Below are 21,040 nucleotides of genomic sequence, written 5' to 3'. Positions count from 1 at the left end.
CATCACCTGAGACAGAGAGTAATAGAAGTCGATCAGGTTGGGGCCTGAAGACAGGGCTGATTTGGGACAGGTTGAGTTTGAAGTGCGCTGTATGTGAAAACCAAAAGGAGTGTCAAGTAGACAATGAAAACTAAGGGTTTGTAGCTCAGAGGAGATGTCTGGCTGGAGATAAGCATCTGTAAGTCAACTGTTGATTGATGGTAATTTACACATGAGTGTGAATAAGACTGTGTGGGAGAAAGTTCAGGGTGGGAAGAGGAACTGGTCTTGGGTCTGGTCTTAGGGAGCCCAATATTCAGGGCCAACTGGAGGAGGTTGAGATGGCAAACCATTATTATGAAATGTCCAGAGTAGGCAAACTCATAGAAACAGAAAGTAGATTAGCAGCTGAGGGAATTGGGAAGAAAAAGGGAATGATTGCTAACGGGTATGGGATTTCTTTTTTTTTTATTATAGTTGATTTGTGATGTTGTGTTAGTTTCAGTTGTACATATATTCATTCTTTTTCAGGATCTTTTCTCATATAGGTTATCACAGAACACCGAGTAGAACTCCCTGTGCTATACAGTAGGTCCCTGTTGGTTATTTTTCATATATAGTAGAGTGTGTATGTTAATCCCAGGTTCTTAATTTATCCCTCTTCCCTGGTATGGGGTTTCTTTTTGAGGTAATGAACATGTTCTAAAATTGATGATGATGATATTTGTACAACTCTGTGAATATACTAAAAAGCATTGAGTTGTACACTTTAAATGGGTGAATTGTATGGCATATGAATTAGTATATCCCAATAATACTATTATTTAAACTACAGCTCAGCAAACTCCTCTCACTGTGATTCAAAGGGCAGGCTCAAGTGTCTGCAGCTGGGGAAGAAGGTGGGCAAGTTGGGGTGAGGGTGGAAGCAGGGGTGTGGTTGTTGTGGGAGGTTGGCTTGGGAAAGGCAGAGCATGAGTGGAAATCAAGTCAGGCCCTGATAATGCAATGGACCACAGACTATTTCAGAAGGTGGGGTTCTGGTGAAAGCAAAAACCACTTCAGTGAAATCAGGTTTCAACCAAAAAGGCTGAGGTTCACTTGAGAAGGGTGAAGTGTTATTTTGCAACTGGTGGTTGAATGTGATCTGGTCACTTGGCCTGGGAGTCTTTTAAGAGAGAAGAATTATAATCTAGGCCAGGGTTGAAATTCTGATGCACCTAGCCTCCCCAAAGGCAGCATCCCTGAAGTAGGGAGCTTGAAAAGAGGGCTGCTAACCTTCCCTCAGGTGGGGCCCTGCTGAGAAGTCATATGTCACAGTGCTGGGCCTGTGTGCTCTGGAGCCAGCTGCCTGGGTCAGAAGCCTGGCTCCACAACTTACCAGCCACACTGCCTTGGGCAAGTCACCCAATCTCTCTGTGCCTTCGTTTTCTCTACTGTTATATGGGGCTAAGGATGACACCTTCCCCCATCAACAGGATAGTTACAAGGATTAAACCAGATCCTTGGGGAAGGATCTTTAGCACAAGGTCCAGAACATGGGGACACTAGAAGAAGGTATTCCCTAAAGTGAGTGTCAGGGTCATATCTGGAGCCACAAAACTGGTTGCTGGAGAAGTGGCTGATCCTTGCTAACCCCGAGTAAAGTCTGTGACAGGGAAGAGACAGCAGCTGGCTGGGGGTCAGTCAGGTGGCTGGGAAATGGTCTGAAGATTGTTAGCAGTGCATTGCTCAACTTGCCAGTGGGGTTTATACTTCCTGTTTTCAGTGTGTGGAGCCCTGATGCTGGTGCTGCTCGTGTTGGAACACGATCTTTCTTAGCCCCTGGGGGTGAATGCAGAGGCTGAGAAGCAACTCAGTGTGGGCTGGGCTCCTTAGCTTCCCACTGTGCCTTTCTCTCCTAGCAGATTTCAGCCTCCACAAAACACACATATTCAGTCCTGGTGTGGAAGAGTGGAGGGGGTTCCTAATTCAATTCTACAAGAATGTACTAAGTTTTATGATAGTAGGCACTGTTTTATGAGCCTTTACCAGGTGCCAGGGTTATGGCTAAGAGATTTCTGAGTTCATGAATCCTTATAACAATCCTGGGAGGTACATACCTCTTTTATACCAATGAAGAAGTTCAGCTCAGTTCAGTCACTCAGTTGTGTTCGACTCTTTGCAACCCCATGGACTGCAGCATGCCAGGCTTTCCTGTCTATAACCAAGTCTCAGAGCTTGCTCAAACTCATATCCATTGAGTTGGTGATGCCATCCAACCATCTCATCCTCTGTTGTCCCCTTCTCCTGCTTTCAATCTTTCCCAGCATCAGGGTCTTTTCAAATGAGTCAGCTCTTTGCATCAAGTGGCCTAAGTATTGGAGTGTCAGCTTTAGCATCAGTCCTTCCAATTAATATTCAGGACTGATTTCCTTTAGGATGGACTGGTTTGATCTCCTTGCAGTCCAAGGAACTCTCAAGAGTCTTCTCCAACACCACAATTCAAAAGCATCAATTCTTCGGTGCTCAACTTTCTTTATAGTCCAACTCTCACATCCATACATGACTATTGGAAAAACCATAGTTTTGACTAGATAGACCTTTGTTGGCAAAGTAACGTCTGTTTTTAAATATGCTTTATAGGTTTGTCATAGCTTTTCTTTCAAGGAGTAAGCATCTTTTAATTTCATGGTTACAGTCACCATCTGCAGTGATTTTGTAGCCCCAAATAATATAGTCTCTCACTGTTTCCATTGTTTCCCCATCTATTTGCCATTAAGTGATGGGACCAGATGTCATGATCTTCGTTTTTTGAATGTTGAGTTTTAAGTCAACTTTTTCACTCTCCTCTTTGACATTCATCAAAAGGCTCTTTAATTCTTCTTCACTTTCTGCCATAAGGGTGGTGTCATCTGCATATCAGATGTTATTGATATTTCTCCTGGCAATCTTGATTCCAGCTTGTGCTTCATTCAGCCTGGCATTTCACATGATATACTCTGCATATAAGTTAAATAAGTAGGGTGACAATATACAGCCTTGATGTACTCCTTTCCCCATTTGGACCCAGTCCATTGTTCCATGTTGGGTTCTAACTGTTGCTTCTTGACCTGCATACAGATTTCTCAGGAGGCAGGTAAGGTAGTCTGGTATTTCCATGTCTTTAAGAACTTTTCACAGTTTGTTGTGAACCAATCAAGAAACTGAGGCACAAAAGGTTAAGAGTTGTTCCCAAGTCATACAGGAATTTAGTCTGGGCCACTTGACTCCAAAATCCATGCTCTGAACCACTGCATCATACTGAATAAAACAAGCTAGATTATGGGGATTAAAAACTGAATGCTCTGGGTCCTTGCCTTCCAGGGGTCCATGGTCTGGAGATTCTCTGAACAGGAAGGCTAGGAGACCTTATACCTTCAAACCCTACTCATAAATCTAACTGTTCATGCAGAGAATGTATCCTGACCACATCTTGAATTTACTGAGTCCTTTACATGATCAGGCCAATTGTCTCCAACAGATCTGAATCAGGGATGCATATCAGAAACACCTGGGGAATTTTTCTAAAATCACGAGCCCTGGCACCAGTCCTGACCTAAATCACAGCCTCTGTGGGTGGAGCATAGACTATCTACCTATTTTTAAAGTTCTCAGGTGACTTAGTAAAGAAACACTGCCAAAATTCACTAATATAGCTTGGAAATTTCAGTATTTTGGCATCCAGCTATAAATCCTGGCTTGCCTTCTACATCCAATCTGTAAGAAGTTGATGTTTGGTTCAAAATACATGTACACATACATCAGGAAATCACTCAGCTTTAGATTCTGAACTTCCTGATATTAGGGATAGGAAAGGCTGGTCATGAACCTCATTAACACACAGGGGAAACTCAGCACCATCCTCATACACAAATTATGGGAAATTACGTTTTCTGTTTCCTGAATGCCACCAACTCAAGCTGGGCTGGGTTTTGGATCAGCAGCTTGTGCATGTCTCCCGCTTTGGTGAATTCAGCCCAAGGATCGTTGGGGATAGAATGAAGAGAATATGGTGAGACTAATCCTAAAGACCCTGGAGCAGGGCATGGCAACCCACTCTGGTATTCTTGCCTGGAGAATTCCATGGACATAGGAGCCTGGCTGGCTACAGTCCATGGGGTCTCAAAGAGTTGGACACAACTGAGGCGACGTAGCACACACGCAGTCCTAAAGAGGATCACCATGTAAAGTTGAATACGATGTGCACTGCCCAAAGGCATCAGGCCTGGGAGGGGAACTGAGAGTTGACAAAGCCTGCACACCATTTATCACGTTGTGGACTTCTGGCTTGGGGCACCTTTTTTTTTTTTTTGGGCCACACCACCAGATGTGGGACCTTTGTTCCCCAGGGATCAAACCTGCGCTTCCTACATTGGAAGGTAGAGTCTTAACCACTGGACCGCCAGAGAAGTCCCTGGGGCACCTTTTTGTACCTTATGTGCTATGGAGGATCTGCTCTACAACTGTCCTAGATTCTCCTTCCCGAAGGCCCATTAGGTCCAAGATATAGCCCCTGGAAAACCCTGGGATGCATTCCACCATCATCATCTTCTACTTTTTATGCTCCCAACTCCCTCCCATACAAGCACCAGGAAAGAGCCAAAATCTTCAGAAAAATCACATTTGATTGATCATATTTATTCAAAATTACAAAAATAGATATAAATAAAAATACCAGAATATAATCATTAAATATTCAGTGTACAGGAGTGGTCCTTGCCTCACTCAGTGAGGATTGGATGAACTCAGCTAGAAGGTCGGAAGGGATAACTGGCCAAGAAAACATCTATGTGAAACTGAAACTGCAAATTTAGTGCTTCTCACAGTCTGCCCCAAAATGATACATTTATACACATCATCACCTGGGAGGCCCAAGAGGCCCCAGGAGTGACCCACGACTTCTCCAAACAGGCTATTCTGTATGACGTCACATCCAGACAATTTGGGGAAGTATCGAGACTTGCAGTCAGACACAGAACACCAGCTCTTACGCTGACACAGCTTGCGCACAAGTGTGCAAACATATACACGCATATATTACGTTTCCTGATACATTCATGGACTGTCAGAGCCCTTCCCTCAAGTTATTAGTGTCTCTACTCTCCAAACCATTGTTCTTTCATTGGTTGAGCTCTCTCAAGAGACCTCAGTTGTGTTATACTTCCTAATTGGGAAATTATTCATTTCCCAACAGTGGGCCTCATGAATGGCCCACTGCCAGGGAGCTGGGTCTCCTTCCACCTATGCACAGGAGATGCCATTTTTAACTCCAGGAAGCTTTAGTCCAGAAATGGACAATACCATCCCGGTTCAGGACCATCCTTCCATCCTGATCAGGAAGGATCTGGGCGTCCAGCACCCAGACTATATCTACTCACTAAGTAGACTTAGTGAGGCCAAGTCTACTGTCGTTCACCCTGGGGGTACCACAAGCAAAACCACCTCTGCAGAGTCCATCTTCCTCAGTCTCTTCCTTACATATAGCTGTGCAGCTGGCCCTACTGCAAAAATGACGGTCAGCATGGGAGTGGGTGGTGCTTTCCTTGGTTCTCTGGGGTCCTTCAGAGGGCAAGGTCAATCTCTCCCCTGGTGTGAGTGTAGATCCAGGGCAGGAATTTTGAGACCCTTGTGTAGACTCCTGGCTTGTCCTTCATGGCACAGTCACGGCCCCAGCTCACAATCCCAGTCAGGGTCAGGCGGCCTTGGATGGTACAGACCAGCGGGCCCCCTGAGTCTCCCTGTTAAGCCAAAGACACAAAAGGTGAGTCCTAGGAGAAGTGAGAAGGGGGCCAGTCATGCCAAAGAGAGAAAAGAGAGTTTCCTAGAGTCAAAGTCCTTAGTGACTCCCCATTTCCTACCACATCAAGTTTAAAAATCCTCTGCTTGCCTTTCAAAGTCCTGTTATCTACAATTCCATCTACATTTTCAGACCCTATACTTCTCCTTCCCATCCCAAGATATGCAGTGGTCATTCTCATTTTTATATCTTGCAAACTGAAATGCTCTCTAGTCTTCCCTCTGCCTCCCTATGGATAAGAGTCACATTCTTTCTCGCTAAAGCGCCCCCTGCCATGGCAATGGCCATCTAGCTGGTGCTCACCTCCTTCTTCTAAACAGCTGATCAATAATTCAGACAACACTCTGAGCACTGCATTGTACGATTTTCTAATGTTTTCTCTTTCTTATGGTCTTAGTCCCTGTCCCTTTCTGAGTCTGAAGTGCCTAGCACAGAGCCAGGCTCTTGACAAATGTTTGGAGCTCAGGTCCTGGTCCTGGCTTCTTGGGACTTTGACTGGAGAGAGACTCCCCAAAGTAGATAGGAAAAAGCCCAGGAGCCCTGGGAGAGCAGGGTGATGGAGAGAGATGCTTGGAACTCTCACCTGGCAGGAATCTGTTTCCCACTGTGGGTCAGCTGCACACAGCATTTTGTCAGTGACTTCAGTGCCATAGTAGTGGGGCTGCTGACACACCTCATGGGAAACCAGATTCACAAAAGTCATTTTCAGCTGATCTGAGTAGCGATAGTCAGCTAGATGGAGGAAACAGGGAGGAATTTATGTTAAAATGTGTCTGTCCAGTCTGCACACTGGGGCTCTGTCAGGGAGGGGACCAAAAAGTGTCCTTACCAGGGAAAGCCCTTATTTTTTTCCCACCCAAAATCTAGGTCTTTACCCCACCTGTAGTCCCTCACCCATTTAAATTTATGGCTCATCAGTTCCTAAATAACGCTCCCCACTCCATCCCTAGACCCATCTGCTGCTTCCACCGTGCTCCCATCTCTTTCTCCACAGTCCTCCCTTGATCAAGCTGAGCTCACTTCCAGGCTACAACACTTTCCCCAGGACCCTCTCAGCCAGACCCAAATGTCACTTACAGGGATCCTCTTTTCCGAAGCCAGTGATCTCACACCTTGTGCCAGAATGAGCATCTCCATACAGTGGGGGCAGGCAGATGGTCTGTATGGACCGGGAGGGCTGTGCACACTGGCCTCTGCTGGTACGGATCTTCAGCAAAGCTAGGGGAGCAGGAAGGAGGCAGAGGAGAAAGATCACCACCTGGTCAGGTGGTTACCATCACTCCCCTCCAAACCCTGAGGCTGTCTGTTCCTGCATCAGTTAAGGCCAGAGGGCATCCTGGGAGGTCTGGTGGTAGCCTGTCACCTAAAAACAAGCCTATTCTGTTCCATGCTTCAAGGGTTTTGTTCCAGTTGCTGACAGAGGCTTAGACAGCCAGGGCTAGTGCATACAGGTGTATGGATTTTTTCCTGCAGAAAGCCCTGGCAGAGGTAGTTGGGCTGAAACCAGCCCCAATACCCTCTCCAAGTTCTATATCCTGGGACAGACAGAGGCTCCATCCCACAATGGAAAGGGCGTCCCAGTCCAAGCTACTGCCACCCAGCGGAGGCTCCCTGTTTGGAAATTCAGAGACTCTACAGAGGAGCACCAGGCCTCTCGTGTTTTTCACTCTGAACCCTTCCCTACCACTCCCTTTAAAGCAGGGTCTTCAAGTTCCCCTACAACCCCAACTTCCCACTCAGGTCTCTCCAGATCCCCTTCCCGCCAGCTATCATCATTGAGCAGATGAGGGTTTTCCACTCACCAATATCATTGTGGTGAGCAAGGCTCTCCGCACTATAGTCCTCATGCAAGATGAGCTTTTCCACCTCAAACTGCATCTCCTCACGTGTGTCGGAGTTAAGCCTTGACTGACCCAAGTAGACAATGTAGTTCTCCTTCTTTGGGTGATCACTGTGGAGAGATCTGTCAGACAGTCTGATCCTGTGAGAGCCTGTCACTCTCCCCTCCCCACCACAATGACCTGAGAGCATCACCTCTCCCCAAGGCCATGGGCCATGTAGAGAGGGGCTGAGGGATCAGAAATAAGGGGAATCTTTTGCTGGGAAGGAGGAAGGGATTCGTTTGGGCAGAAGGGTCAGGGCCAAGAAAGAAGGAACATACATGAAGCAGTGTGTGGCGCTGACCACCCAGCAGGGACTGATGAGACTGCCACCACACAAGTAGGTGACAGAGCCTCCTCGATGCCTCCTGTAGATGGCTGCAAACCAAGGCTGGTTGTCGATGCTGGTGGACTTTCCCCCAACAATCTTAAAGCGAGGCCTCAGAGCCTTCTGGCCACATTGGAACTCTGCTTTCTCCCTAGGAGAGGAGGGACTTTTTCCTGGAGGAGAAAGAAAGGGATGTCTTGGGCAGGGAGGTAGGATAAAATGTTTTGCTCCTGGTCCTCTGACCACCCAGTTTTCAGGGCCAGGCAGGCCTCCCTCCTCATTCCTCCTGTGATGCAATAAGGGAACGTAGGAGTTTGTCACCTTCCACCCCACCATCATAAACAGGCCACTGACACTTACCAACAGAGCAGTCCTGCACCATGCAGTCCTGGACAAACTGCTTTAGGCCAACCTGCACGTAGCACCAGGGCCTTCTCTGATTGTCTGGGTTCCTGGCAACATAGAGGGGAGGAGGGTGTCATTCCAAGCCAAATTGCCTTTTCTGTATCTTCCCCTTCAGAAAAGACTCAACCAATGGCCTTGATTTTCTCATACTATGGCCAGCACTTGGCAAACAGGATAGTAAAAGGGTTTCTGTGAGGCCATGAGGAAGGTCTTTGTTACCCCCACTTACCACTTACCTGCAATAATTGTGTTTCCCCAGGCCCAGCTGAATGGCATCAGATCTGTGGGCATGGTACATTTTCAGAAGGACGGTGGGAGAGTCCCAGGCCAGGCAGGGCCGGCCTCTGAGGTCTGTGTTGGCCTTCCCTCGGTAAGAGTGACCATTCCCCTGATAGCAGGTTTTCGATGTATCTGTGGAAGAATGTGGGGATGAGAATATTAGAGAAGGAAGTTCAGACAGGCATTTTAGAGAACTTGCCAGGCCTCAGATGATTTCAGTGAGGTAGAAGGTCCTATAAAGAGTCTCTTTCCACCCCCATCTTACATTTGTGCAGCCCCAGCCTCATAAGCTGAGAAGGCAATGGCATCCCACTCCAGTACTCTTGCCTGGAAACTCCCATGGACAGAGGAGCCTGCTGGGCTGCAGTCCATGGGATGGCTAAGAGTCGGACATGACTGAACGACTTCACTTTCACTTTTCACTTTCATGCATTTGAGGAGGAAATGGCAACCCACTCCAGTGTTCTTGCCTGGAGAATCCCAGGGATGGGGGAGCCTGGTGCACTGCCATCTATGGGGTCGCACAGAGTCGGACACGACTGAAGCGACTTAGCAACAGCAGCAGCAGCAGCAGCTTCATGAGGCAGTGTGTGTTCACTGTACATCACATGGGGGTGAAGATGCCCTCCACTCCACCTCCTAACTCCTGCCTGCTCTTGCGTCCTACCCATGTCTCCCTGTCCCCAAATCACTGGTACCCCTGTCCCCTCCCAGTTAGAGTCAGGACCCCCATACCTATCTCACAGTGTTCCCCTTGGAATTTCTTTGGGCAACTGCATCGCTGAATGTTGGAGAAGTACTTGTAGGTTACACATTTTCCTCCGTTCAGACAGCCACAGTTCACTGGAAAACACAAAGGTTGGAGGGTAAGCAAGGAGCGTGGGAGTAGGCCAGGGGAGAACCAGCCTTGAAGCAAGAACAGGGAGGGGCTGCCCCCTGAGGCTTTTCCAAGATATCTGCGCTCAAGCGGTAGATACTCACATTCACCAGACTCTTTATGAACTTCATTGCTGCCCTGGAAGAGAAGGGGAGTTGGAGAGAGAAAGTTCATCAAAGGTTCCATATTCCTGAGACCCCGGAGTGAAGATGAACTGGCTCCAATCCCAAAACTCACCCTCCCTCCAGTTGCCTCTCTCCTCACCCTGTTCATGTCTAACTAGATCTCATATGGAAGATCATAGGTTTCCAGCAGGGAGAAATGAACTGACTCAAATAAGCTTCACAAATCAGGTGCCAGCAGGTTGGGGCAGTCCCTGCGGCTTCTTCTTCCCTTGCCAGCAAGTGCAAGCTCCCCAATTCTCAAGGCCCCAATGCCACACCTGTCCTTTTTCCCTGTTTGGCTCTACTGTTTATTAATTTTGGAGGACTCGGGCTCCCTATGCAGCCCCTTCCTTCCCCTGCGCTGTTCGGGGGTCTTGCAAGCCGCCTCCCGCCACCTAGAGTCAAAGCAGGGAAGCCACTCACATCAGAGTCGCTCACGACCAGGGCACAGACGAGCAGGCATGCCAACAGGATCCTCATGGTGGCAAGGCTGGGGCTCTAGACTGAAGCTCTGCATGGGAAGGAGAAGTCAGGGGAAGAAGCGGAGGAGCGCGAAGGCGGACTGGGTGGATTACTGCAGTTCAGGGCTGGAGCCCCTAGGTTCCCTGCGGGACGAGCCCGCGGTGACCTGGCTCCCCGGGCCTGGCCCGTCTCCCCTCTCTGGAAGTTTAGGGGCTCGTGGCACAGCCTGGACCCGCCGCTGCAGGGGTATACATAGGCACAGGGCGCGGTGACTCAGCGCGCAGACGCAGCCGAGCAGGGGCAGACTGTAAGGGGAAGTAAAGCCGGCAGGATCGGGGTCCCCCGCCTCCACTCTGCGCTCTCAGGGAGGCTCACACTCACCCGCGGCTACGGCCAGAGGGGCGCAGGACCGGGGCTGTGGGGACTTGTAGGCAGCTCCGCCGGGGTTTGGGCTCCAATCTCTGCGCTGTGCTGCCAGCCGGCACTGCAGGCTCTATATTAGTACTCGCCCCAGTTCTAGCCCCGCCCCAGCCCGGGATCGCCCCGTCCGCTCCCTTCCCTCCCCTCCCCTAAGGGCGCGCCGCCACTTGGACCCCGCAGGCTTCCACAACCGAAACCGTGAGGGGCAGCGCGGTCCCCAGTGGAGGGGACGAACCAGGTCTGAACCTAGACATGGAGAGGTAACTAAATTCACCGCCCTCTCCTTCCATTCACCTGGCCTGGGCCCGCCGGGTGCAGCACCCTCCACCTCCCGAATTGCCAAAAGGAGAGGCGCTAGGGAGACTCTCTCCTCCAGTAAACCAGCTCTTCTCCACCCTCGGCCTCCAACTGCCTAGGACAGCGATTCGGACCCCTGGGCTTAGGGGCATAGCCCGCAGCTCATACAGCTGTGAAGTCTTTCTCAATGTGAAAATGCACGCTCGCTGAAAACACCAAAAAAAGCCAAAAACCCTGCTTACTGGGGCTGCCCCTGTAGTATGCCGGCTTCTCCAAAATCAACACAACCAGTGGATAAGACAAGCTGAGTTTATTGCTTACTGCAGTAAGGCAGTTTGGTCGTGACAGGGGGTGGGGGAGGGCGTCGGATTTTATTGAGAATTTGTAGATTGGTTGGGCTTCCCTTGAGGCTCAGCTGGTAAAGAATCCGCCTGCAATGCGGGAGACCCGGGTTCGATCCCTGAGTTGGGAAGATCCCTGGAGAAGGGAAAGGTTATCCACTCCAGTATTCTGGCCTGGAGAATTCCGTGGACTAGTCCACGGGTCGCAGAGAGTCGGACACGACTGAGCGACTTTCACTTTTGCAGTTTGATTTAAGGGAGGTCTTTGAAAGTGAGGGCTTGATAAGGACTGGATAAGAACTAGATTCTGTAGGATTGTGAGAACAGGGCTTCCCAGGTGGCATGAGTGGCATAGAACCTATCTGCCAATGCAGGAGACATAAGAGACTTGGATTGGATCCCCCGAGGGCATGGCAACCCTCTCCAGTATTCTTGCCTGGAGAATCTCCCTAGAGAGGACACAGGAAGGCTCGAGTCCATGAAGTTCCAAAGAGACACGATTGAGGCGATTTTACACTTACCCACGTGAGAATAAAGTCTCAGGGCACAAACTGTCGATGCTTTCTATTGAAGTTTTGATGTGTCTTCCAGGAAGTTCCTCTAATGAACCATCCATAGTATTGTCACTTAATTAAGACAGTGGAAGAATAAAGCCTTCTTAATGTAGAAACTTGTTTTCACCTCTGAGGAAAGGAATTGGGAAACTGGAGGACACGAATAGGAAGATTTATTTTTCACTATATGGCCTTTTACACTGTTAAATTTTTGAAAATATCCTTGTATATCACCCATTCCAAAAAGATAATTACAGTTTTAAATGCATGTTTATTTAGTATTCTATATCATAAAGCCTGGTTTCTAGTAAGATAAAATAATAGCTCATCAAGTAAGATTGGTCTTCAGAAAGACCATGTGTAAAGAACTCTACTTATACTTCCTGTCTGAGGGCAAGTGCCCAGTTGTGTACACACACACACAAGTCCATGCATGTACACCTATCTCTCAGGCAGAGCTGAAAACCACAGTAGGGACTCTGAAGTTCAGTCACCCCCATCCCTTTCCCCCTAGTGTTGGGAACCAGGGCTTGGAGTCACCTGAATCCACCCTGTCATCTCAGTGGAAGGGGAGAAGGCTGAATCCTCCCAAGGCTTAGGAGAAGGGACCCACGGGGAGGCCCAAAGAGGCATAAGGCTTGGTCCCTTTCCCTGCCTAGTGTTAAAGGCTCAGTCATGTCTGACTCTTTGCCACCCCATGGACTGTAGTCTCTGTCCATGGGATTTCCCAGGCAAAAATCAACCCAGGGATTGAACCTGGGTCTCCCACATTGTGGGCAGATTCTTTCTGTCTGAGCCACCAGAGGCCTACAGCATTTTGCTGCCTGGCAAACCTGGACCTTAGGTCTGGGTTCACCTGAGATGGGTAGGAGAGAGTACCAGGAGAGCAGGAAGAAGGGAAGCCTCTTTGCTCTACTCCAGCCAGAGGTCTCAGGATTCTGGCCTCTGCCTGTGGAAAGTACAAGCTCACTATCCAGCTTGTGAGGCCGGTGACCCATCCTCCTCTGGAGGGATTCTCTGTGCCCAGCTCTGAGCTGCCAGCCTCACGTACTGAGTCAGAATGCTAGAGGCCTCCGAACCAGTTTTGCTACTTCCTCTAGAAGATCGTGGTATGCTTTGTTTGGAGTTAGAACCCACTAATTGTAAATAAACGTGATCAAAATGTAAACAGATATGTTGCAGCCTGAGGACTTACCCCGAAACTTGTAGGTTAGTTATCAGGAAATTCCCAGCTGACTCTTGTGATTCACAGCACTCTCCCGGCAGCTCTCATGACTTCAGATTACTTGGCTGGAGGCTGTCATGCTGATTCTGAGAGCAGGATGACCTCATTTCCTCCCGGACAAAGAGACTTGGAGACCGTTATGTACCATGACACTCCTCTTCCCCCTCCTTCCTGTTGTGGCCTCTTCACCTGGTTGAACAATCCTAGAGCTTCTGTGAAGATAGAATTTCTTTTCCACTCTGTGACCTTTGGGTGCTCTCTGAAATCTGTGCTCATCTTTTGGTGCACAGTCATCTTTTAATTCTTTTAGGGCAGACACTACATCTGAAGTATCTTTCTCTCCCTCAGCACCTGATGCACCTTGGTGCTTTATTATGAAGGAATCCAAGAACAAGTGAGAACAAAGCATTCTGGGGTGCCCTAGAAGTTTCCCTCCTCCTCTTTGTCTTTTCTTTTTTTGCCTTGCCATAAAAAAATAGTACTGACATAATTTCTGTCTTTTGCTAAAAAGCACCTTGATACAAACCATTCCTCTTTAAACTCAGAGCTGCCTTACATAGCTGGGAATTGTTTTTCCCATTCTATAAATGAGGAAAATGAGGTGGAGAGAAGAGATATAACTGATAAGTGGGAAAGCAAGCACTAGAACCCAGATTTTCTCATCCTTGGTCCTGTGCTCTATACCTCACTGCCTCCAAAGAGAAGGATTCAGAACAGAAGACTCTGAAGAGAAGGATCAGATGATGTAAGATATTCCTGCTCAGGGGAGCCCTCTTGCTGGCTTTGGAGACCTCCTTCTGGAAACACACCTTGGACCATGGACTTTGAGCTCCCGGGAGGCCCCGGCTATATTATGAGTTAGTCTCTTGCCTGAATTCCTGAAACTAACTTAGTGGTCTAGGGTATCTGAGGTTTCTATCAAGTGTGAGAAAATAAGGAACTGAATATATGTGGTTTCATTCTGTTCCTGACTCTCAGAGTAAACCCACCAACCTCCTGCTTCCACATCTCAGCAGTCCAGACCCCTCAAGTTAGATGTGGCAAAAGAGACTAATGGAGAGGCGCTGTTTCCTGGAGAGACTCATAAAAAAGCAGGCGGATGCCAAGTGTGCAAGGAGGACCTGGATGCTGAACTTGGCCCTGAGACTGTGTCTAGGAAGCTGGCCCACTGAAGGGCTATTTTCTGACTAGCAGGACCCAAAGGGAAGTTCATGTTGAGTCACAGGATGTTTTCCTGGGATGCTATACCAAGAATATTCAACTTGGTACTGTGTATAAAGTACAGTGTCTAGCCACAGGTCAGCCACGTCCAAGTCGAATGACCTCAGGCAAGACAGTTAATTCTTTGGGTCTCAGTTGCCCACATACAAAAAGAGGCAACGCCTGCCCTGCCTGTGCCTCACTTTGCAGATTGAATGAGGTCATAGTCGTGTGTGAAATCATTTGTTCATTCCTTTATTAAATCACTCAGTATTTATCATGGGCCTTGTGTGCGTCAGGTACGGTTCTAGATGCTAGAGACTCACGGATGAAATTTGTAAACTATAATTCCTACCTCAAATGCTTGTCTTGCCTTCCTGTCTATGACTGTCCTGGCTCAGAAGTCCAGGCTATTCCTGGGACTTCATCCCAGGATTCCAGTCAAGTGGCAATGCTATGTCCTTAGCCAACAGTTCCCAGCAACTGGCCAGCTGTGTGTGCTGCTCATCCCCACAGCGCTGATTCCCACTCTCTCCTTCTCCTCTTTAGTTGTCCGTGGCCTGAAACTCTTCTTTCTCTCACACTCGTGGGACAGACAGATTCCTCTGCAGTTCTGGGAAGGTGGTACTAAATGCTGGTCGCATAATTTCCTTGGGTCTGAAGACATGTTGGGTCTCTCTGCATGTTTAATGCTAAGGGGGAAGATACTGTTTCACAGTAGGCACTGGAAGCCACGTCTGGGGCCTGTAACATGATAGGGGAGGTGCTGGAGCTGCTAGGCCCCCAGTGGCCTGTGGAAAGAGTAGGGCGGGGGAAACCACATACTTGCTTCCTTACTCATGGAAAGCAAAAAGCCCAGGGGCTATACCCTGAGGTTATACTCTTTCGTCAGTGAACAAAGGGGCCAAGTTGGACCCTCCAGCTTCATCTTACCATCCCTACCCTTTCTCATCATTTCTGCCTCATCATGTCTGGTCCAATTCCTAGCCCCACCCAAGCCAGTAAGCTCAGACCTCTAAGTTAATTATTTTGAGCCTTGGCCAGATTTTCCTTTGTCCCTAATCTAAATCTGGTTACTTCCTAAATCAGGAACTTATTACTTCAAAGAGTGGTGGTCATGGCTTTCCAGACCTTCTGGATTCTGAGGCCATCTACCAGAAACAAAGCTAGGCCCTGGTCCTAGGACTTCTGCTTGGAGCCCAGAACACCTTGTTGGATGGCAATAGCTTCTTAGCTGGAAGCTAAAAGGGATTCCAGGAACAAAGGACTAGAATGGGAAACCAAAAACTGATGGGTTTGCTAAAAACTGCCAAGAAGTCAATGCCATTAAAGGAAGTACGTTCAACTAGGAGCTAGCATAGCATACTCAAAAATATTGTTCAGAAGAAAACCAACATAACATCCACAGCCTATATGAGGTATAATTTCATGGGTTTAGGACTCTCACACGCTGCATCCTATAACTCTGCCTTTAACACAAATGCAGCACTTCCCTTTCCATTACACAGAGAGGAAAGTAGAGGGCTGAAGAAGGGAAGTGAATCATCTGAGTTCATTCACTGAAAATGATGAGATTCAGAATTCACCAATTTTGAGGAACCTCATGACACATTTCCTCCCCCTCCCCTCCTATTCTGAATCTGCTCTCCTCCCTTCCTGACCACCCTCAATCCCTACCCTCAGTCTCTTTGTCTTCCTACCCACCTGTGGAAGGTGTTTCTTTTCTCCAAACGGTGATTGATAACAGTGTGATGAGGCAGCCAAGTCCTGGGGAGAGGTCAGTTCCCTTTTAGAAGATACTAGAGGATGGAATGTATGGAAGTCTGTGAGAAGAGGGGGCAGGCGGCATGGCAGGGAGCCCCTGGAAGAGATCTGTATGCAGAGTGAAGAGAAGGAATAGTATGTAGACAATCTAACCAGGAGGCTCCTGTTTACTCTGAGAACAGTGATGGTAATAATATGACAGAAAATAAAGAGGAAGTCAGTTCTCTCCAAGGGGATATTATAATCTATCCCTTGTTGAAGATAGATTATAATAGCCAACTTCTATTGCTTACATTCATTTTCTTTTTCTGGCTTTTCCAGTGGCTCAGCGGTAAAGAATCTCTCTGCAATACAGGAGACATGTGTTTGATCCCTGGATTGGGAAGATCCCCTGGAGGAGGGTATAGCAACCTGCTCCAGTATTCTTGCCTGGAGAATCCCATGGACAGAGGAATCTGGCAGGCTACAGTCCATGGGGTCACAAAGAGTTGAACACAACTAAAGCGACTGAGCAGCATCAGCATTTTTTCAGTGTTAACAACAACCTTTAAGGAAGGTACTATTAATATCACCCTTTTATGGATGAGAAAACTGAGGGTCCCAGAGTTTAAGCAGTTTACCCATGGCAAATGGTAGAGCTGAGACTCACACCCAGGGTTGGTTGATTCCCGGGTTTGGAGAACTACCTCTGAGGCAATATCATATTCAGTCAGGAGGGTGGAGATGCTAGTCCTTATACCTAATGTCCCTATTCTAAACCCATGGTGCCATCCCAGAGTGCCCCAGTAGTCCAAGTCATGTCTGGGTTGAGTCCTATCTGTGTAGCTTGAGCCAGACTGAAAAAATGTTCCTCCTTTTGCCTAATAAACCCAGCCATGGCTGTATCTGCAGGGTCCAGTCAGAGAAGTTCACTGGGTCTTCTGCATGTGCTTATTTTTCTGTGTGGCTCTCTGGAAGCATCAAAGATGAGTTTTTTCTTTTTCAAAACTGTTATTCACGCATATTTATATGATGGCGATACCTAGGGTTTTTCTGTGGGGAAATAACAATAGCATCTCTACACTGAGCATGGATTTTATTTAGCAGGCATTGAGTAATCATCCTGTGTGCATTCTCTCATTTAATCCTCAGTTAAATGAAGGATTAAATGAAGGAGATGCAGTACCCACCCCTCAGATGAGGAAACTGAGGCCCTGAGAGGTTGAGGACACACAACCAAGTCAATATCAATAGTGTTGTCCCTTTTCCTCTTTCTGAGGGGAAAAAAATATACCCTGTTAAGTAGGTTCCCCGAAAATCTGTAAGAATAAATATTTACTAATGTTATGTTTTCCAACCTTGTCTTAAAATGTTTTAAAAATTACAAAATCTCAGGTAACTTCCTAGGAAATTCTGATTCATTAAGTCCAGAAGTGGGTTCAGGAATCTTATTCTTTATATACATCCCAGAAGATTCTTACCATCAAACAAGTTTGGAGAGAATGTCAGTCAGTGCATACCTAGGGAGTGTTACTTTATTTTTCCCCCTAGGAATGCCCAACTAAATCACACGTTTTCTATCAACTGGGGCTTCAACTCTAACCTCATCCTTTGAGATGGGGCCCGAAGAGAGCAGAGGTGGGAAAATCCAGGGCTGGAAGGCTGACTTTGGGACGGAGTTTCACAGACAGAGATGAATCAAGAAGGGGATGTACACCTGAGAGCCTTGTGCCAACCCAGTCACCCTGAGGCGATTTTTCTAAAGAATCTGTTGTCTGAAAGCTAATTGCTTCAGCACCTCTGTACTTGTTCCTTTTTTAGATAATAATGATAGTTTCATTTTAAAAATGCCAAACGTATGGCTAATGGAGGGACTTTTCCATGTAGAAACTAAAAGAATTTGGGGAATCAGAGTAACCCTCAAAGTCATGGGAATGGATAAGAAATTGACAACTCAAGGCTTCAGAAAAATTGGGAGAAGCTGAGTGACCCTGAGAACAAAGAAGAATTGAGAATACTTGTACTGACTGGTGCTTTACTTTTTAAAAATTTGTATTTGTCTTTGCTGCTGTGCCGGTTTTCTCTAGTTGCAGTGTGCTGGCATCCCATTGCAATGGCTTCTCTTGGTGCAGAGCATGGGCTCAAGGCACATGGGCTGCAATAGCTCTGGCCCATTGGCGTAGTGGCCTCGCGGCATGTGGGATCTTCCTAGACCAGGGATCAAACCTGCGTCCCCTGCATTGGCAGGCATATTCTTGACCACTGGACCACCAGGGAAGTCTCTTACTGGTATTTGTCTGTCTGTGATATTTCCTCACAGATCTTATGCTGGCCCAACTTCTGAGCTTCCCAAGGTCAGTTTATTTGCTTATTTTCTTCTGGTTCCACATGAATAGAACTGGGTTTCCAGAGCATTATCCCTTTGCAGGGAGTGTGGGAACTATGCCTTTCAGCAATGGACCCAGCAACGTATGGGATGACCGCAATGCTTGCATTTGTAGTCAAGAAGGAAGCAGCGGTGTCGTTCTCCCCATGCACACCCTCTGCTCCTTTGCAAAGTGTCCTAAAGGCTTACTCAGTCTGCACTGTGACAGTCAGCTTAGTCTAATCATAAAGAAAATTCAACGCCAAGTTCTAAAACTAAAAGAATGGAACTCAACTCAAACTGCTCATTTCATTCAATGAACTAAAAATTACTTTCAAATACCTAAGGTATGCCAAGCACTACTCTAGGCCCTGAGACATGATCCCTGCCCTGAAGAAGTTTAAAATCTAGTAAAGAAGAAAAAATGAATATACATGAAATAATGCATGATGACTTATTTAAAAAAAAAGTAACAAATGTTGGCAAAAGATATAAATTAGAACTCTTCTGCACTATTGGTGGGATTGTAAGATGTTGCAAACCACAGTGGAAAACAGTGTGGCAGTTCCTCAAAAAATTAAATCTAGAACTAGCAAATGTCCAGCAATTCCACTTCTGGGTATATATCAAAAAGAAAACTTAAAACAGAGTTCAAAGAAATTTATATACCCATGTCATAGCAGCACTACTCACAATAGCCACATGGTGAAGCAATCTGTGTCCACTGACAGATGAAGAGATAAGCAAAATGGTATAAACATACAGTGGAATATTATTCAGTCTTTAAAAGGAAGAAAAGCTTGTCACTTGCTATATACCATGGATGAATCTTGAGGACATTGTCGGGCTCACGCTTAGTCACTCAATGTGTGCAACTCTGCAACCCTGGTAGCCCACCAGGCTCCCCTGTCTATGGAATTTTCCAGGCAAGAACACTGGAGTGGGTTGCCATTTCCCACTCCAGGGAATCTTCCCAACCCATGGATTGAACCTGAATCTCTTGTGTCTCCTGCATTGGCAGAAGAGTTCTCTACCACTGCATCACCTGGGAAGCCTTGAGAACATTATACTAAGTGAAATAAGCCAGTCACAAAAATCACACATAGATATGTAAGATTCCACACATATCTATAGATACAGAGGTATCCAAAGTAATGGAATTTGTAGAGACAGAGATTGGTGGTTACCAGAGATTGGTGGGAGGGAGAACTAGGGAGTTCTTGCGAAATAGCTATAAAGTTTCAGGGTTTTTTTGTTTTTAACTGAAACATAGTGGTATACAATGTTATGTTAGTTTCATCTGTGCAACATAGTATTTAACATTTAAATACACTATGAAATGTACACCATAATAAATCCAGTAACCATTTGTTCTCATACAAAGTTATTTTAATATTATTGATTATATTCTTCAATCTGTATATTACATCCCTGTCCTGTGACTTATTTATTTTATAACAGGAAATTCAAAACCTTAATTCTCTTTACCTAGTTCCCTCAAACTTTCCCTCTCTGGAAACCACCCATTTGATCTCTGTTTCTAAGAGTCTGTTTTCTTAATTAATTAATTAATTTTGGCTGCACTGGATCTTTGTTGTTGCCTGTGGAATTTGTCTAGTTGCAGCGAGCAAGGACTACTCTTTATTGCTGTCCACGGGCTTCTCATCGTGGTGGCTTCTCTCGTTGTGGAGCATGGGTTCCAGGCACGCGTTTTCAGCAGTTGTGGTGAGTGGGCTCAGTAGTTGTGGCACATAGACTTGGTTGCTCTTGGCATGTGGGATCTTCCCAGACCAGGAATCGAACCTGTGTCCCCTGCATTAGCAGGCAGATTCTTAAACCCCTGAAGGAAGTTCCAAGCCTGTTTTCATTTTGTTTTTATTTATTTGTTTGTTTTGTTTTTTAGATCCCACATATAAGTTCAATCATTTGGTGTTTGTCTTTCTCTGACTTATTTCACTTAACATGATACTCTCGAGATCCATCCATGTTATTGCAAATGGCAAGGGTTTTTTTATGGCTAAGCACTCATCTCACATGCTAGTAAAGTAATGCTCAAAATTCTCCAAGCCAGGCTTCAGCAATATGTGAACCGTGAACTTCCTGATGTTCAAGCTTGTTTTAGAAAAGGCAGAAGAACCAGAGATCAAATTGTCAACATCCACTGGATCATCGAAAAAGCAAGAGAGTTCCAGAAAAACATCTATTTCTGCTTTATTGACTATGCCAAAGCCTTTGACTGTGTGGATCACAATAAACTGTGGAAAATTCTGAAAGAGATGGGCATACCAGACCACCTGACCTGCCTCTTGAGAAATCTGTATGCGGGTCAGGAAGCAACAGTTAGAACTGGACATGGAACAACAGACTGGTTCCAAATAGGAAAAGGAGTATGTCAAGGCTGTATATTGTCACCCTGCTTATTTAACTTAAATGCAGAGTACATCATGAGAAATGCTGGACTGGAAGAAGTACAAGCTGGAATCAAGATTGATGGGAGAAATATCAATAACCTCAGATATGCAGATGACACCACCCTTATGGCAGAAAGTGAAGAGGAACTAAAGGGCCTCTTGATGATGAAAGAGGAGAGTGAAAAAGTGGGCGTAAAGCTCAACATTCAGAAAACGAAGATCATGGCATCTGGTCCCATCACTTCATGGGAAATAGATGGGGAAACAGTGGAAACAGTGTCAGACTTTATTTTTC

At 46.6% G+C, this 21,040-nt stretch overlaps 1 protein-coding gene across 5 annotated transcripts; it reads right to left on the bottom strand.

Annotated features, from left to right (window-relative positions):
• Positions 1-4,614: 4,614 nt before the first annotated feature.
• On the bottom strand, positions 4,615-11,932 carry PLAU (plasminogen activator, urokinase). 5 transcript variants are annotated; one of them, XM_025284793.3, is made up of 11 exons: positions 11,769-11,932; positions 10,151-10,238; positions 9,668-9,701; positions 9,422-9,529; positions 8,644-8,818; positions 8,363-8,454; positions 7,956-8,175; positions 7,597-7,757; positions 6,872-7,012; positions 6,378-6,526; positions 4,615-5,735 (listed from the first exon to the last, which is right to left on the bottom strand). In XM_025284793.3, exons 2-11 carry the CDS (start codon positions 10,205-10,207, stop codon positions 5,559-5,561), a joined length of 1,314 nt encoding a protein of 437 aa, XP_025140578.1. In that variant the 5' UTR covers positions 10,208-10,238; positions 11,769-11,932; the 3' UTR covers positions 4,615-5,558. The 5 variants fall into 5 exon arrangements, with proteins under 5 accessions (XP_025140578.1, XP_025140575.1, XP_006052709.1 ...); XM_025284790.3 differs by lacking the exon at positions 11,769-11,932 and adding an exon at positions 10,571-10,679; XM_006052647.4 differs by lacking the exon at positions 11,769-11,932 and adding an exon at positions 10,571-10,679 and having other exon boundaries at positions 7,597-7,745.
• Between the last annotated feature and the right edge of the window lie 9,108 nt (positions 11,933-21,040).

This window comes from Bubalus bubalis, chromosome 4 (genome assembly GCF_019923935.1).
Source record: "Bubalus bubalis isolate 160015118507 breed Murrah chromosome 4, NDDB_SH_1, whole genome shotgun sequence".
Classification (NCBI taxonomy): domain Eukaryota; kingdom Metazoa; phylum Chordata; class Mammalia; order Artiodactyla; family Bovidae; genus Bubalus; species Bubalus bubalis.
Note: the sequence above shows the minus strand (reverse complement) of the source record. Positions and strands in the feature narration are given on the sequence as shown.